This window comes from Takifugu flavidus, unplaced genomic scaffold (genome assembly GCF_003711565.1).
Source record: "Takifugu flavidus isolate HTHZ2018 unplaced genomic scaffold, ASM371156v2 ctg384, whole genome shotgun sequence".
NCBI classification, from domain to species: Eukaryota; Metazoa; Chordata; class Actinopteri; order Tetraodontiformes; family Tetraodontidae; genus Takifugu; species Takifugu flavidus.
The window spans coordinates 12,388-29,681 of NW_026622005.1; the positions used below are offsets into that span (position 1 = coordinate 12,388).

The 17,294-nt window shown below is 44.6% G+C and overlaps 2 protein-coding genes across 2 annotated transcripts; both read left to right on the forward strand.

The window, feature by feature from the left end:
- The first annotated feature begins 380 nt into the window (after positions 1-380).
- Positions 381-1,526, forward strand: LOC130520444 (RNA-binding Raly-like protein). The gene has a single exon (XM_057024159.1). It carries the CDS (start codon positions 1,195-1,197, stop codon positions 1,471-1,473), a length of 279 nt encoding a protein of 92 aa, XP_056880139.1. The 5' UTR covers positions 381-1,194; the 3' UTR covers positions 1,474-1,526.
- A 6,454-nt stretch (positions 1,527-7,980) lies between these two features.
- On the forward strand, positions 7,981-13,291 carry LOC130520443 (NLR family CARD domain-containing protein 3-like). Its single transcript, XM_057024158.1, has 4 exons — positions 7,981-8,089; positions 9,714-9,817; positions 10,368-12,192; positions 13,120-13,291. Exons 1-3 carry the CDS (start codon positions 8,022-8,024, stop codon positions 11,378-11,380), a joined length of 1,185 nt encoding a protein of 394 aa, XP_056880138.1. The 5' UTR covers positions 7,981-8,021; the 3' UTR covers positions 11,381-12,192; positions 13,120-13,291.
- The last annotated feature ends 4,003 nt before the right edge of the window (positions 13,292-17,294 follow it).

The window sequence follows — 17,294 nt, forward strand, 5'->3', positions numbered from 1 at the left end:
GACCGCCGTCCCGCTCGCCGCCGCTGCATTGTTGCCTCCTCTCTCCTCTCATAATGCAACGACGTGCCCGAGGTGAGGGCGAGACTGACCGATGACCTCGAATAAAGCAAGATTCGAGAAATGCCTTCAGCAGACGGCGCCTTTGTGCTTCACGGGCAGAAATGTCTCGGCCCCATGCAAATATACCGGGAAAAATAACAAGCTAGCCTGCGGCTAATCCAATATTTACCACAGCAATTGTTAGCTGCATCGATTTGAGCTCATTTACAGGGTCCGGGACTTTTGCACAGGCTCCGCTGTGGTTAACAATTCTTCTTGTTTGTTTTTTAATCCCTCCAGTGGAATTTCAGGACCTGGAATTCTTATTATTTTGCTGCTCTAATGCCTAAAATCTCCAGTAGCTTTTTTTCCAGGGCGCTTTAGAAATAAATTCAGTTGATCGCTGACTTCTGTGAAAAATGTATTTCAAGGGGCAACGTTGCCACGGCAACCAATTAGCCATGCTGTCGATATTTCAGGTTAGCTGCTCATAGTTTTATTCCCACTAAGCTTTGGCCCATGCTGGCTGACATGCTACATTGTTCCTGTGCACACTTCCTTTAGCACACATGCTACCTTCACTGACCTGTATGGTTTACTAATTTCCTGTTTGCTTGGTCTCTTTGGGTACTTACGGATCCAAAAAGTAAAACGGAAATAAGCTAAAACGTGACAATGCTCACAAGCTAGCACCACCTTATGGTTTGTTTATGCTGTCAAACCGTTACATACTGGGATAAACACGAAGGCAACTTCACTTTAGCAGAAAAGCAGTAAATTTTAACATCTTTCAGCACTCATTTGTGGATACTGATCCACAACAAAGGGAGAGTGGAGCTGAATTGTCTGGCTAACTAGCAGTTTAAAGCCCGCTAACGATCAAAGTAACATTTTGGCAGCATTTTGGTTACAAAGAAGCACAATACAGCAACAGCTGGAGTAGGAAAACAGTCATTTTTGGGTGTCTCTAGACAAAAGGGCTAGCCGTTAAGCTAACAGTCCATTGTGGGATGATTTAGCCGCAGTGTTTCACTCACCGTTTGTGTTTTTCTATGTGATTATTTATCAAACCGCTGTAGACGTTGGTCCGCTCCACGTCCCCTAAAGTCCTGTCCTCCGCCTCTGTCTGTGTCCCAGGAGGGCAACCTGAGGAGGATGACTGGTAAAACTCAGACCAGCAACGTGACCAACAAGAACGACCCGCGCTCCCTCAACTCCAGAGTCTTTATCGGCAACCTCAACACAGCCATCGTCAAGAAGTCGGACATAGAGGTCATCTTCGCCAAGTATGGCAAGATAGTGGGCTGCTCTGTGCACAAGGGCTACGCCTTCGTACAGTACCTGAACGAGAGGAACGCCCGGGCGGCCGTGGCCGGGGACAACGCCCGGATCATCGCGGGACAGCCTCTCGGTGAGTCTTTCCAGTCTTCCTGAAACATTCCCCACGCTTCCAGGTGCAGCCTTCAGAAGCTGAAACCCAAAAAGAAAACTTTCGTTTTGTTTTAAGCCGGCGCTGGCGGAGGAATGGATCGTCTCTCCCGGGACGGGAGGGGCCTCGGGCTCTTTTCGTTAAAAACTTCCCTCGGCTCCTTAAGAGCGGAAAAGTCTGCTTGTTGTCGGGCTGTTTTGAAGACGATCCCGGCTGCTCGGTGCAAAAACCTCTCCACCATAGAGCTAATACTGCCTGCGCACACTCTGACAATGAGAGCGCCACTGCCACCTACTGTAGTGGACGTGCAATTACACTTTATTCTAGTACGGCAAAAAAAACATGTTCCCTAGGGTCACACGCGCCCCCCCCCCCCTCCGGCATCGCACGCCGACTCCAGCGACCATAGTCAAGTGCATTCCGGGGGCCAGAGCGGCCGACGTAGAAGCCAATCTAAAGCTCCTGGCGAGAAGTAAACGTAAATTTGGTAAAGTTATTATTCACGTCGGAGCCAACGACACCCGGCTTCGTCAGTCGGAGGTCACCAAAATTACCGTATTTTCCGGACTATAAGCCGCACCTGTATATAAGCCGCATCTGCTCAATTTAAAAAAAATAAATTAAAAAAGATATACAAGCCGCACCGGGTTATGAGCCGCAGATATTTATGTTGAAAAATTAGATATTTACTGCATGTACAGAACGATTTTGAACTGTAAATGTACATGTAAGTACCGAACAGATTCTTTCCTAACAGTGCCTTTTAACACGGCAGCAACTTTGTTGATTAAAACGGAACAGAACCAAGAGAAAATAACCAGTATTTCTCTTCATTTCTCCTGTGTTTGAAATCACAAGTCACTTTCATCATCTCTTGGCTGAAACCCATGAAGTCGTCTTCTTCAGTGTCGGAGTTGAACGACCCCAGAAGCGCTTCGTCACATCTGTCTCCATCAGTCTCGCTCTCCGTATCATCCTCCGCTGAAGTCGGCTCTGAAGGTGCGCCGCTCTCTTTGCGTAGCAGTCCAGCCTTTCGGAACCCGTTGGTGATCGTGGATTCTTTCACAGCACTCTACGCTGTTGGGATCCACTGACAGACATCAGAAAAGGATGCTTTTCGCATGCGGCCGGTTTTTGGGAATGATTTCTCACCACTGGTCATCCAAGTCTCCCACTCAACCCGGAGTGCAGCTTTAAATGCCCGATTCACACAGATGTCAAGTGGCTGCAAATACTTTGTTGCACCTCCAGGAATCACAGCTGGAATAGAGTTTGTTTTCGTGATCGCTGCTTCCACAGAATCTGTGATGTGGGCCCTCATGCTATCCAAAACAAGCAGTGCTTTTTGCTGGTGAAAACTCCTCCTGCGCGCTTGCTGTAGCACTCCGTTAACCATTCCTTCATCAGGCCTTCCATCATCCCCCCTTTGGTGTTAACTTTGACCACTATGCCACTAAAAATCCCCAGTGGTGGAAGTTGTTGTCCGGATGCCGTGCATGCCCGAACGCAGGTGAAGTGCGTTCTCTCGTGGCCTGTTGTTTTCAACAACACGGATGATGCGCCTGTCTTGTTAACAGTCCTGGTCAGAGGCAGAGCAGACGTCAAAGGTGCTTCGTCCATATTTATTATGTCGTCTGGTCCGATGGAGTGTTCTTGGATCTTTGTTTCAACGAATTTGTGGAAGTTTTTAATTTTTTCCTGATAGTCAGGGGGGAGTTCCTGACAGAGAGTGGTCCGTGTCCTGATGGACAGGTTTTTACGTTTCATAAATCTGAAACACCATGACGGCCCCGCTTTGAAATCTTCAATATTCATTTCGCGGGCGATTGTTTTGGCTTTAAGTCGGAGCTGTAGAGTGGAAACACCTCGGCCACCTGCTCGCTGTGTGTTCACCCAGTCCTCCTCCAGGACATTTTCAAGTTCAGCCCACCTGCTTTTATGTCCCCTGAAAGCTTTTTTCGACTTTGGGCATTGCATTAGCTCCTCCCGCTGCTGCCTCCAATCCAACGTCTCACCATACATTCATTAACGCTAAGCTTGCGTGCAGCAGCGCGGTTTCCTTCCTGGCTAGCTAGATCAATGGCCTTCAACTTAAAACCTGCATCATACGAACTTCTTCGTGTGGGTTCCATGATGAAGGGGCGAGGATTTGAAAACAATTAACAATTGGTAATTTGTCGTCCGTGTTCTATCTGCTAAAGAAAAAGTAGCGTTTTCTTCTTTGCATTGATTTTTCTTAGTTTTGATTCTAGTTCCGATTAGAGCGCCCCTAGCGGTGGAAGAAAAATCCATAAATAAGCCGCACCATAGAATAAGCCACAGTGTTTGAAGTTTAGGAAAAAAGTAGCGGCTTATAGTCCGGAAAATACGGTAACTTGGAGTCGGTGTGCAACTACGCTAAAACGATGTGGGACTCCGGAGCATTCTCTGGTCCCCTCCCCAATCTGGCCAGCGATGAGATGTTTAGCCGCATGTCGTCGCTCCGTCGCTGGCTGTCACGGTGGTGCCCCGAAAACCAGGTGGCCTTTGTAGACAATTGGAGCACTTTTTGGGGAAAACCTGGTCTGATTAGGAGAGACGGTGTCCATCCCACTATCATAGAGGGCCATAAAACAGCTATTCTGCAAGCTCCGAAACCAGACTACAAAGCAATGATGTCCTTTTTAGGACTAATTATTGTTGCAACTGGGTGCCAAATTATGCTGAAATACAGCACCGTTGCAAAGACTGATGTATGATAACTTAAAAATGACTTCTCCACTAAATTGGACTGAAAATGCAGAAACGGCCTTCTGTGACATGAAGCAAGCCTTGGTGTGGAGCACAGCTTTAGCTTTGCCAGATTACAGCAAACCTTTGGTTCAGATGGTTGATGGCACAGGACATTTGATGACCTCAGTCTGAGCTCAACAGTGGAGCTAAAATGAAGCCAATAGCATATTTCTCCTCTAAACTTGACTCTGTAGCACAGGGGTCACCAACCTTTCTGAGACGGAGAGCTACTTCCTGGGTGCTGAATCATGTGAAGGGCTACCAGTTTGATACACACTTCTGAAATAGCCAATTTGCTCAATTTACCTTGAACTAAATGTCATTATTAATAGTTAATGATATTCATCTCTGCAAAGACACTGATCATGTTAATGATTCCTCACAATCAATATCAACAATGATTTAACAAGATCAGGAACAGATAAATATCAATATGCAACACTTTATTTCTAGATTTTGTCTTAGTGCAAGTGTTTTTCAAATTGAAATAAATGTTCAAACCATTTTAAAATGATCACTTCTCCAACAGTCCTAGGAAATCACAATGTCCCATTTTTCCAGCCACTGACATTTTTTAACAAATCATGAATTACTTTGCACCACGTTTGTACAAATAATAAATCATGTAAAATACAAAAATAACTTTCAGATTTTAAAATAAATCTGATTACGTTTTGAACTTCAGATTTTTCACATGAACATTTTAACATAAACAATTGTTCCATTTTACAAACACATTGAACAAATTCTGAAGGAGACACCAAATCTGGTGTCCGTTTCTTTGTCCGTTGGGGGGAAGCCTGGCGTTGCTGCGGTTACCAGTGTGTTGTCCTCTGGTGGGGAACTTGACAGTGCAGCTCTGAGTGAGTCTGGCAGATGTGCATCAGGGAGGCGTCTTCTGTGTTGGTTCTTGATGAAGTTCCTGTCAGAAAAGGCTGATTCACAAAGAGAGGTCGAACCAAAAAGGCTTGCAACCTTCATAGCTGCTGTACATACACCACTGTACTTTTCTGTGTCAACAAGGCACCAAAAGTTTGGTGCAGCCTGAGAGGCTTTGAGCTGCAGCTCATTTCACAATGTCCCAATTTCAATTAGCATCTGTGCAGCATCCAGGCTGAAGGTTGCACTGAACTGCTGAGCAATGCATGATATGTCCACGTTCATGAAAGGGTTAGAAATGAAGGACACACATGGCTCAAGCTGATCCAGGTCCCAAAACCTGTTCTCAAACTCTTGCCCAAGTCTTTTTATGAGCTGAGAGCACTTTTCTGCGCTTTAGTCCAAAGCCTCACATGCAGAAGCGTTGTCTCTCAGCACCATCTGCACAGAGGGGAAGTGCAGCACCTTTTGTCTGTAAATGCACAGAGAAAATGTTCATCTTGGCTTTAGATGCATTTACATGCACTGATCCTATCAGCAACAGTCTCACCTTTGCCTTGCAGCTCCCAGTTCAAACTGTTCCGTTTCCCAGTAATGTCCGTTAAAAATGCAAGGTCCAGTGTCCAGTCAGTGTCCTCCAGCAGCGCGGCGTCTTCCCCTCTGGACTGCATGAACTCTTTTATTTCACTCAAAAGGGACAAAAAAGGAAGCAAAATCCGTCCCCTGCTGAGCCATCGGATTTCTGTGTGTAGGAGCAGGTCACCATATTCAGTTGGCAGCTCCACTGGGGAACAATTTGAAAATATCCTGTTGAAATTATTCTAAATTATTCTGATTAAAAATAAAATTGGCACGCTGATTCCAAAATTACAGTCATTTCCCCCCAGCCCGTCAAGTTTTGAAAGCTTCTCCTCCAGATCAGCAAATTTCCCCTAATGAGCTGGAGTCAGACTGGCCAGCTGATGACAACTGGATCAGCTCCGTTGGTGCCGTCACCATTAAGAGGGTGTGCAGCCCCCAAAAGGTCAGTACTGTCAATATCCTATAGGGACACTTTGAACCAGAGGGGATCCTATAGATCAAAAAGTTGACCCAGTTTGATTCCGCACCCAAAAACGAACATCTGTCAGACGAACTCCAGTTGTTTCCCAGTATTTCAGTTAAAACGTGGACCAAATTGTTCTGAAGAGAGGCGCCTGTGCTGGATATGACGCGATCCAACCACAAACACGTGACGTGTAGAGGAAGAAGAAGCGAAAGTGAAAGTTCTCAACTTCGGGCTCCATCTGGAGTGACCGAGCCCTGATGGAAAACCTCTAATATTCAGGTAGCATTTGGTTCTTTCACTGCTGTCGTCTCGAATCAATGTTCCGCTGCGAGATGCGGCTTAATAAGCTGCGTGTTCGCAATGAGCGTGCGCGTGTTTCGGACGCACATTGCGGCTGGTCGACGGGAATGTTGTGACGGATGATCAAACTTTGTAGCGTGTTTCCTCTAACTGCGTTTTCCGCTAACCCTGAGCCAACATTTTAGAGGTTGAGGAAGCACATTTTAATACTCACAATAAGTCACAATATTATTTGCAGTTAGTGGAAAAATCCACGGAAAGAGGGACACAAACGCGACAGTTTTAGCCTCCTCTCTTTGTCCCTCCACCAGGGGACAATCAATCCTTTATTTTAAAAAGGAGAGTATGGAAAGAGGGAGAGATCAAGGCATTCCATTTTATTGTTTTAACAACTGGGTCTTTGTGGAATATGAATTTGTTATTATGGATTTATGAAATGTGTTCTGTTTTGAATGAAGCAGTCAAGAAAACGAAAGGAAACCTAAACCCATGGTGTTTTGATATTTTTGGTCCTGTACATGTGGTCAGATCAGATTAGTCTGAGCAGAATTGGGTGTTTTTTGCCCTTTGCTGTGTGTCATCTATTCTATTCAGCATGTTGGGTTGCTTGACTTCTGTTGGGTGTGTCAACTTGATCATCACTTCTGAGATATTGACACACCTTTTTCCTGAGGCTGGCTCCAATGCTGCCAACACACCTGGCCATGGATATGGTGGGACTTCTGTGATGAGTGGGGTCAGAGGTGGTGGACAAGCTCTGCTCCAAAACAAGCTTGCTAGATATGTTTGGGATCTCCTCCGCCACAACCACCAGCTGCAACTAGTAGCTGTGCACGCCATGCAGAGTTTTGACCTCTAGGTCAGGCTACAAATGTTTTTTCCAGCACCATCATGTGTTGGTGAGAAACATGATGCGCCTGATCAAAAAAGCTGCTTGTAATCTGACAGACGAGCCATGATGAGATGTCAAGGTGCGTTGTTGAAAATGAAGATCCTCTTCTTGGAATCCTGTCTGAGATGACAGAAGATGATGCTGCATTTGACCCACTTTGATGATGTGATGACGTATTTCTGTTTAGTTTTGAATGCATTCTCATCTTATTTGTTGAATTTAATGTTGAGAACTGACATCTTGAAAGAATTTAGGTTTTCTTGTAAACCATAACCAGATAAAAAATGATTTCATTTGTATTTGTGTGCGTCCGTCTAATGCCACCGCACCTTCTGAAACACCCAGGAGAAACATTTTTTCCACAACTATTTTATATTTAACATGGTGTAAACTTTTAAGATGTCCCAAAACTTTTTCCCAATATATATGTGGCCTGTATGATGTACAGGGTGACATCATATAATAGATTTTGATGTGAATGAGCCGACAATACGTCATTGGACAGACCTCTGCTTGTCTTCATGCTGAGAATCATGTTCTTTAATCTTCTTTTCTGTGTCAGCAGACTGTTCCTGCTTAACCGTTTAGACTCACATTTAAAAATGAGCGAATGTGTGATGGAAAAAGAGAGAGCAGAGTCCACAGTGCCCAGCTGTGTGTCCATGAAGAGCGACTGGTCCAAAGACCAACCTTTAAACTTCGGTATTGGACCTCAAGGCTCACCTTTAAAGTAAGGTTTTCTGAACCACACAACTCTGCCTTAGAACATTTCACAACCATAAAAACATCATTTTGTGGGTATTAGCCTCCACTATCGTGAAAAATGAAATTCATCAGCTCTTTAAAATGAAACGGTGCACAGTCCTTTCACCATGTTGGCCTGTGGAAAACCAGTGTTGTCGGCCCGATGGACCAGCGTCCCCGTCGTTGCCGGACCACCGTTGGCCACCAGTTGGGTTTTGGGATCAAAGTGGGGGCGTTTCCTGTATCCGGTTCTCCTCACGGATCCATGACTACAACATGTTGCTGCAAGTGCAGAGACGTTTGCTCTGGAAAGAACTTTAGAGCACATTCAGTGCTGCAGGATGAGGGGCTGGAAAAGGTGCCAGTTCTTTTCTCACTGCAGGGAACAGTTAAAAAAAGCAGCTTAAACTCTGAAAACATGAAAATGATACAGAGACATCATTGATTTATTGATTCAGTTGTTATCCAGAATGGATTAGAAATGTTCCTGTTTGATAAAAATGCAGTGAATTGGGATTATTTAACTACCAACCTCTACAGATTATTTACCTTCATCACAGTCTCATCACTATTTCTGATGTTTCCTCAGGATGGACGAGGACAGAGCAGAGTCCACAGTGCCCAGCTGGGTGTCCCTGAAGAGTGACCGTCCAAAGATGACTAATAAACTTCAGAAGTTCAGAGGAAATGTAAGAAAACTAAAGCGTGATGATGTGTTGTGTGGCACCCTTTAACTTTGGTATCAGACCTCAAGGCTCACCTTTAAAGTAAGGTTTTCTGAACCACATAACTCTGCCTTAGAACATTTCACAACCATACAAAACATCATTTTGTGGTATTAGCCTCTACTATCGTGAAAAATGAATTCATCAGGTCCTTAAAATGAAACGGTGCACCAACATGTCAGGCGTTCGCTCCCATTAACTCCCATGTTAATTTTAGTGTGGTAAATCTTTTAAAACTGAAAATTGCTTGTGTTTTTAACTGGTCATTTCTCCTACATGGGTTAACATCATCTCACTAAAATTCCTAGGCATATATTTTAAAGTTTCCCAACAATATCCATCATTGCAGAGTGCTCCAGCTCTCCATTTAGATACGGATGGGTAAGACATGGCAGGTCTGTGCAGCTTGTTCTGCCACACTGTTCCACCACATGTCATGAAAATTCATTAAAAAGTCTATTTATAAGGCTCCTGGTTCTAATAAACCCATAGACAACAATATCAGTCATTTCTAAATGGTTGAAATAAGCTTTTGAATACGCGTGACCTCTGTGCTATTTAATGATCAGTTTCAGAGACCAGACGACTGTATTTGGAGCATAAATGGAGAACTTTTGTTCTATTCTATGAGTTTATATTCCTGATTTGGCACTTTTATTTTTAACATAAATTCACAATGAGGAAAAGCCACTAAACACTTAGATCAAATACACTTTTCTCCAACTAAACGAGCTTGTTAGAACGTAAATAACTTTATATTTTTTGCTCAGTGTTCATTCAATCTTCAACTGTCAGAGCAAACTGAAAGTAGAAGTGAACGCAGCCTTTCTTAGGCGTTGCTAACGCCCAGTAGACATGTATAACCACTATTCCCATTTTTGACAGCTATCAGAAACGGTCTGCTTCCATTGGAGATTCCTCCTGTCCCGAGGGTGAAAAGAAACGGAGAACTGAACTGCAGACCGCCGACCTGAACAACAGCGTCTCACGTAAGCTCGTACATTTGTATTTATAAGATACTTTTGGGTCGGAATAAAGGAACAACTTGTGTATTTACAATGTGCAAGAGAAGATCCAGAGAGCACTTGTTTGGTTCCACTGGAACCCCTGGACCCTCTTCAGACCTTCCTAAATGCTTAGACAGTATTTAGCAACATTTAGTCATTTAGTTCTGGAAAGTGTTAAAGAGCTGAAGGCAGGTGACCTTTACAGGACAATGGGTCTGCTGAGTATGATGTGTTTGGAGAAGGTTTGATGTGTTTTTCTAAATATCATCCAGCTTTTACCAGCTGTTTAGTCCAAGCAAACTCTTGGAAGACATGGAAATGGTTGTTATAGACTAAATTACATTGAAACCCAATGAAATAAAAGAATAGGTGTACATAAGAAGACATAACATTTAAACTGACAGTGAGATGGGTCATTACCCGACTGTTGCTTCTATCATTCAAACATGACAGAATATTTTCCAGTTGAGGACATCTGTGTTACTGCTGTAGATGACAATTGTAAAAGGATTTAAAAGATTGTTTGTTTCAGAGGGTGGTGAACTGCAGGAGGTGATAGAAGGTCATAAGATGAGTCTGAAGAGAAGATGTGAACATGTGACTGAAGGAACTCATGAAGCAGGAAGTGGAACCCTGCTGAACAAGATCTACACTGAGCTCTACATCACTGAGGGACAAAGTGAGGAGGTGGACACACAACATGAGGTGAGACAGCTTGAGAGAACCTCCAAGAAGAACATCCAGGACACTCCAATCAAGTGCCAGGACATCTTCAAAGTCTTATCTGAGCAACAGAGACACATCAGAGTGGTTCTGACCAACGGTGTCGCCGGCGTTGGAAAAACCTTCTCAGTGCAGAAGTTCAGTCTGGACTGGGCAGAAGGTTTGGAGAACCAAGACATCAGTCTGGTGCTTCCGCTCTCATGGAGGGAGCTGAACTTGATCAGAGATGAGCAGCACAGTCTTCTCTCACTGCTTCATGTTTTCCATCCAACATTACAGAAGATCAGAGCAGAAGATCTGACTGTCTGGAAACTTCTGTTCATCTTTGATGGCCTGGATGAAAGCAGATTTTCACTGGGTTTCAACAAGCATCAGCTCATCTCTGATGTCACACAAGTATCGTCAGTTGGCGTGCTCCTGGTGAACCTCATCCAGGGGAACCTGCTTCCCTCAGCTCTCATCTGGATCACCTCCAGACCTGCAGCAGCCTATCAGATTCCTCCCTCGTGTGTTGACAGGATCACAGAAGTACGAGGCTTCACTGACTCCCAGAAGGAGGAGTACTTCAGGAGGAGGTTCAGTGATGAAGATCTGTCCAAGAGAATCATCTCACACATCAAGGCCTCCAGGAGCCTCCACATCATGTGTCTGATCCCAGTTTTCTGCTGGATCACTGCTATAGTTCTGGAGGACATGATGACCAGAGACCAGAGAGGAGAGCTCCCCAAAACCCTGACTGACCTCTACTCACACTTCCTGAGGGTTCATAAAGAGGAAGAAGCAGAAGTATGGAGGAAAGCAGAGACCAGAGGAACTGACTGAGGCTGATAAAGAACTCCTTCTGAAGTTGGGTCGGCTGGCGTTTGAACATCTGGAGAAAGGAAACATCATGTTCTACTCAGAAGACCTGGAGCGATGTGGACTGGACGTCTCCGAGGTGTCGGTGTACTCAGGAGTTTGTACAGAGATCTTCAAGAGAGAGAGTGTGATCTTCCAGAAATCAGTCTACTGCTTTGTTCATCTGAGCGTTCAGGAGTTTCTGGCTGCCGTCTACATGTTCCACCATTTCACCAGGAAAGACACAGCGGTTATAAGTCAGTTCCTAAAATATTCTGAACCAATCCGCTTTTCCGGGTTTGTTGGGTTGTACACAAAGAACGATCAGTCACATCTCTTGATGACTTCCTCAGGAGAGCACTCATGAAATCTCTCAAAAGTGAAAATGGCCACCTGGACTTGTTTGTTCGCTTCCTTCATGGTCTCTCTCTGGAGTCCAATCAGAGGATCTTGGGTGGACTGTTGGATCAGAGGAACAGCCACCCAGAAACCATCCAGAAGGTCCTCAACAACCTGAAGGAGGAGAACAGTGATGAATTCTCCCCAGACAGAAGCATCAACATCTTCCACTGTCTGATGGAGATGAAGGATCAGTCAGTCCATCAGGAGATCCAAGAGTTCCTGAAGTCAGGGAAGAAATCAAAGAGGAGACTGTCAGAGATCCACTGTTCAGCTCTGGCCTACCTGCTGCAGATGTCAGAGGAGGTTCTGGATGAGCTGAACCTGTGGCAGTACAACACCTCAGAGGAGGGACGACGTCGCCTGATTCCAGCTGTGAGGAACTGCAGGAAGTTCCAGTAAGTAAAGATTTCTGGGGCCGGACATCGGCGTTTAAATCAAGCGAGTGGATCATGTCAGGTAGCAATACCCCCTCCAGTGGTCATTCCTTCAATTCTTTATCTCCATTGCACCGTCTATAAATTAAAAACAACAACAATTCATCCAGAAATGTTCAACACTGGCTGGATATAAGTTCAAAGGTCAATCCAGACAAACCAACATAAGGCAGGAATAATAGGAGCCACAAGTTAACTGACTATCATGAAATTACTGTCATGTCATTAAATAACTTTTGTTTGTTTGTATACATCGTATTCTAACGACAGAAAAACACATTTTAACTAATGACACGTGACTATTTTGCTTCATTTGTTCAACGTAAAAACAGCCGGCCTCGTTGGTTTAAATGGGTGTTTTAGGTCTTTGTGGCGGTTCCGTTTGGAGCCTTTATGTGACCCACAAAGTTGTTTGAGCCTTTCCACACCCGTTAGGTGGCAACTTCATCACTAGCAACAAAAGGTGCAGTGAAAATGATTTGAAGGGAAACAGGCAGATATAACAGAAGCTGAGGGCAATCGATGCAACCAGAGACTCTGATGTCATCAATCGGATCGCTGAATTAAGACTTGACGCACCATCGTACAAATTGGATGAAATGCAAAATATCCAAAGAGCCGATAGACAGATAAAAAGATGCACGTTTCTTTAAACCATTTGCTACAATCATTTTAAATATTGAGTAATTATGAGCTGTTCTAAAATAAGACAAATGTTGAGAATAATTCAGTTGCATTTCAGATCTGATGGTCGTTCAAACTGTTGCTCTACGGTGTTGAATTTAGCTTTTCCAGGAAATGAGCTACATTTGTGTTGAGGTAGATTCTCAGATAAGTTGATGAGAAATCCCAAAGTTTGACTCACTTTTTTTGTTTCATACACAACAGACTGTCTGGTGATGTTCTTTCAACGAGTCATTGGGAAGTTGTGGCCTCAGCAATGACGTCAGACCCTTCTCATCTACGGGAGCTGAGCTTAAGCTGGAACAAAAACCTGGCAGATGCTGGAGTAAAGTTACTGTCTTCTGCAATGATGCATCCAAACTGCAGACTGGAGACGCTCAGGTCAGGAGGCCTCTGTTGGTCTTTTCTAAATTTCTTTACATTTTCTGCTTTTCTCTTCATTTTCAGATTTAGAAATGTGTTTTTATTTGCCCCATTTATTCCTTTTCCAGGCTGTGGGGCTGCAGTTTTCAGAGATCAGCTGTGCTCTCTGGCCTCGGCGCTGAGGTCCAATCCCTCCCATCTGAGGGTTCTGGAGCTGAGTGAGACCGAGCTGAAGGATCCAGGAGTGAAGCTGCTCTGTGGTGCTCTCCAGGATCCTCTCTGTGAGCTGGAGACTCTCAGGTCAGTCAGAGATGATCCAGTACTTCCCAGGTGTAACTAGTTAGACAATAATGTTTACGTGTTTGATTTTTTTTGTCTTCTCTCAAAATAATTGTTATTTTAGCCTATGGGGCTGCAGTTTATCAGAGACCAGCTGTGATTCTGTGGCCTCAGCTCTGAAGTCCAACCTCTCCCATCTGAGGGTTCTGGACCTGGGCTACACACGTTGCAGGATTCAGGAGTGAAGTGGCTCTGTTCTGGACTGGAGAGTCCAAACTGTAAACTGGAGAGGCTCAGGTCAGTCTTCATTTTTCTACCTATATACCAGCTGCTAAGATGGTGAAGTGAGGCTGTTCTCAACACTGCTGTGATGCACCACATTAAAAAAATTCCTTGTAATATCGTGAATTCAGGTCTGACCCAACTAAGAACTAACGTAGGTTTAGTACTGACGCAGATAACATGCAGACCTGCACCGTATAACCTCATCCTGCATTTTTCAGATTGAGTGACTGCAGCTTATCAGAGATCAGCTGTGGCTCTCTGGCCTCGGCGCTGAGGTCCAATCCCTCCCATCTCAGAGAACTGGACCTGAGTGGGAACCAGCTGAAGGATCCAGGAGTGAAGCTGCTCTGTGGTGCTCTCCAGGATCCTCTCTGTGAGCTGGAGACGCTCAGGTCAGTCAGAGATGATCCAGTACTTTCCCAGGTGTAACTAGTTAGACAATAAATGTTTACATGTTTGATCTTTGTTATAAACGTAGTGTTACAGTTCTCAGAAAAAAGACCACACAGGACAGATTTGCAGTATTAAATTGGTTGTGGAAATCTGTCCCATGTGAGGATGGTCATCAATGACTAGAAAGGAAGTATCAGTTGTAGATTTGTCTTGTTTTATTTTAGGCTGGCCACAAAACCGCCCAAACATTCAGACCAATCAAAAATGGTTCTTCCTGTCTTTTAAAGATCAGAAGGAAAACTAGAAACCCCAAAAAGAAAGCTGCTGCAGTGTGCCATGCCCCTTCTCTCCTGAGAAAAGCCATCCCAAAAAGAGAAAAGCCCAAGTGTGAAGTGAGCACCCTGTTAAACCTTGGTACCGAAAGCCTGCAGTCATTCTCATCTTAGGTGGCTTCATTCCAGCCAGAAGCCCAAACCTGCCTCCCTCTTAAAGGGGCAGCAGGTCAGTCCAACCACAGAAACCTTCATGAAGATCTGAAGCTTTCAGCATCCACAATTGTTGCACCTCACTTCCATTGGAGTCCAAATCAGAAGTCAACAAGTTGATTCTACACCGATTCTACACAATGCAACCATTTTAAAAAGGTTTCCATCCATAAGTTTTCACACATTTTTAGATAAATCTGTTTGTTCATCACCTCCTTCTGTTGTAATGGTCATTAAAGAAAATGACCTTATTGGAGTTTTTCTCCTCACAAATATGACTTTCTATGAACGATGCAATAAATGCAGCTTGCAATCTAAGACAATATGGAAGTATGTGTATATAATAGTAGTGGAAGTAGCTCATAAAATAATACATTTGCTCTTCTCATCGAATCTTTCTATGTTATTAAAGAAAAACCTGCTCTTAGTCAACAACATCTAAGAGATCAGCCAAAAATCCTAATTTTCTACAATCTAATATAAAACAGTAGAGAAGACTCTTTCTGCAGAGACACTGGTGGCAGGAATGCAGAAGTATCACCTGCTCAACTTGGAAGGTGGAGCAGAAACCACCAGCTGAGAAGGTCCTCAGCGAGAGGAAGTGGTGGAGAACCATGAAACTTGCTAAGCTCCACCTCAGCTCCAGAGACGGGCTGAGCTGGAGCTGTGGCACCAGGTATCGCCCAGAAGAGCCTCCAACAAACAAGCTCTTCTCTTGGGAGGAGAGGGCTTTGAATCTCAGCTCAGTGTGCTTGTCTCTAGTAGGTGGCAGCTGCACCTTTTCCTGAGCTCCTTGTTGATGCCCTGAGGGGAATTGATGCTCCTGCAATGTTTTCTGGCAGCATTGAGCTTGCAGTGGGGCAATCAAACACACTGTGGGGGGGCTCTCTTTCCTTCTCTCATCTGGAGAACAAGTGACACCAGCTGCCAATCATTGTTGGAGAAATGTGCAGTCAGGGGAACGATGCGTCCAGACTATAGCCACCCTTCCAGCATCCAGCAGTGTCTAAAACCTTTGATTTGGTTTCACCAGAGAGTGTAGGGATTGCAGGGTCGCTGCAGCATCGCCCACAAGCTGTCAGGAGTGGGTCGCTTTGTCCCAACTCCTGACAAGAGTTGAGTGCTATTGAGAAATGTGGTCTCACAAACCTGGAAGGTATTTTGACCCACACACACTTTACATACGCTGTAGATCTTGTCCAACCGCCCTGAAAGAACCCAAAATAGGAACATACGGCAGATAAGCCGGTGCAGGACCAGAGGTTTGTTGCTTGTAAGCTGTGTTTTGCTCTGGTACATGTTGATTTTTATTTGTCTTCTCTCAAAATAATTGTTATTTTAGACTAAGTCGCTGCAGGTTATCAGAGACCAGCTGTGATTCTGTGGCCTCAGCTCTGAAGTCCAACCTCTCCCATCTGAGGGTTCTGGACCTGAGCCACAACACGTTGCAGGATTCAGGAGTGAAGCGGCTCTGTTCTGGACTGGAGAGTCCAAACTGTAAACTGGAGAGGCTCAGGTCAGTCTTCATTTTTCTACCTATATACCAGCTGCTAAGATGGTGAAGTGAGGCTGTTCTCAACACTGCTGTGATGCACCACATTAAAAAAATTCCTTGGAATATCGTGAATTCAGGTCTGACCCAACTAAGAACTAACGTAGGTTTAGTACTGACGCAGATAACATGCAGCCCTGCTCCGTATAACCTCATCCTGCATTTTTCAGATTAGACTACTGCAGGTTATCAGAGATCAGCTGTGGCTCTCTGGCCTCGGCGCTGAGGTCCAATCCCTCCCATCTCAGAGAACTGGACCTGAGTCAGAACCAGCTGAAGGATCCAGGAGTGAAGCTGCTCTGTGGTTTTCTCCACTTTCCAAACTGCCGACTGGAAACTCTGAGGTAAACACCATTCTCAAAAATGTCCATTATTCCATCCGAGGGTCCTCACACTTTCTGAGTGTGTGTGTTGTGCCCAGTTCCTTCAGGAGGGAGGGCCACACGGGGACCACTTATTCATGATAAATTGATTTAAGGACAATGAAAAAGCCCACAGATGGTAACCAAAATTAGACAAAACTAGGTGAGGGTGCCTGGTAGACACCAGCCAACGAGGAGGGAGATGGTGAGGGAGACAGGAAGTCATCTAAGACAGGTTGTGCCTTTAAAGATGAGCCACAGGGGAGATGGATCTCCATGATGAGATGGGAGGGAAAGAGGTGGGAGAACCTGGGAAGAGTGAGGGCCAGAACAATATATATTCTCCTCTGGAACAGTGCAAACCTGAGAGGCTGGAATTGTGGTCATTACATATTACTATCATTTTTTAACCTGTAACTAAATTAAATATTTACAGATCATGCCTTTGATTAACCTTTCAGATGAATACTGGTTTCACTTATAACCTTATAAAAGTTTCCCTTCTTTATTTAGATTATGGAGCTGCAGGTTATCAGAGATCAGCTGTGGCTCTCTGGCCTCGGCGCTGAGGTCCAATCCCTCCCATCTCAGAGAACTGGACCTGAGTGAGAACCACCTGAAGGATTCAGATCTGAAGCTGCTGTCTGCTCTCGTAGAGAA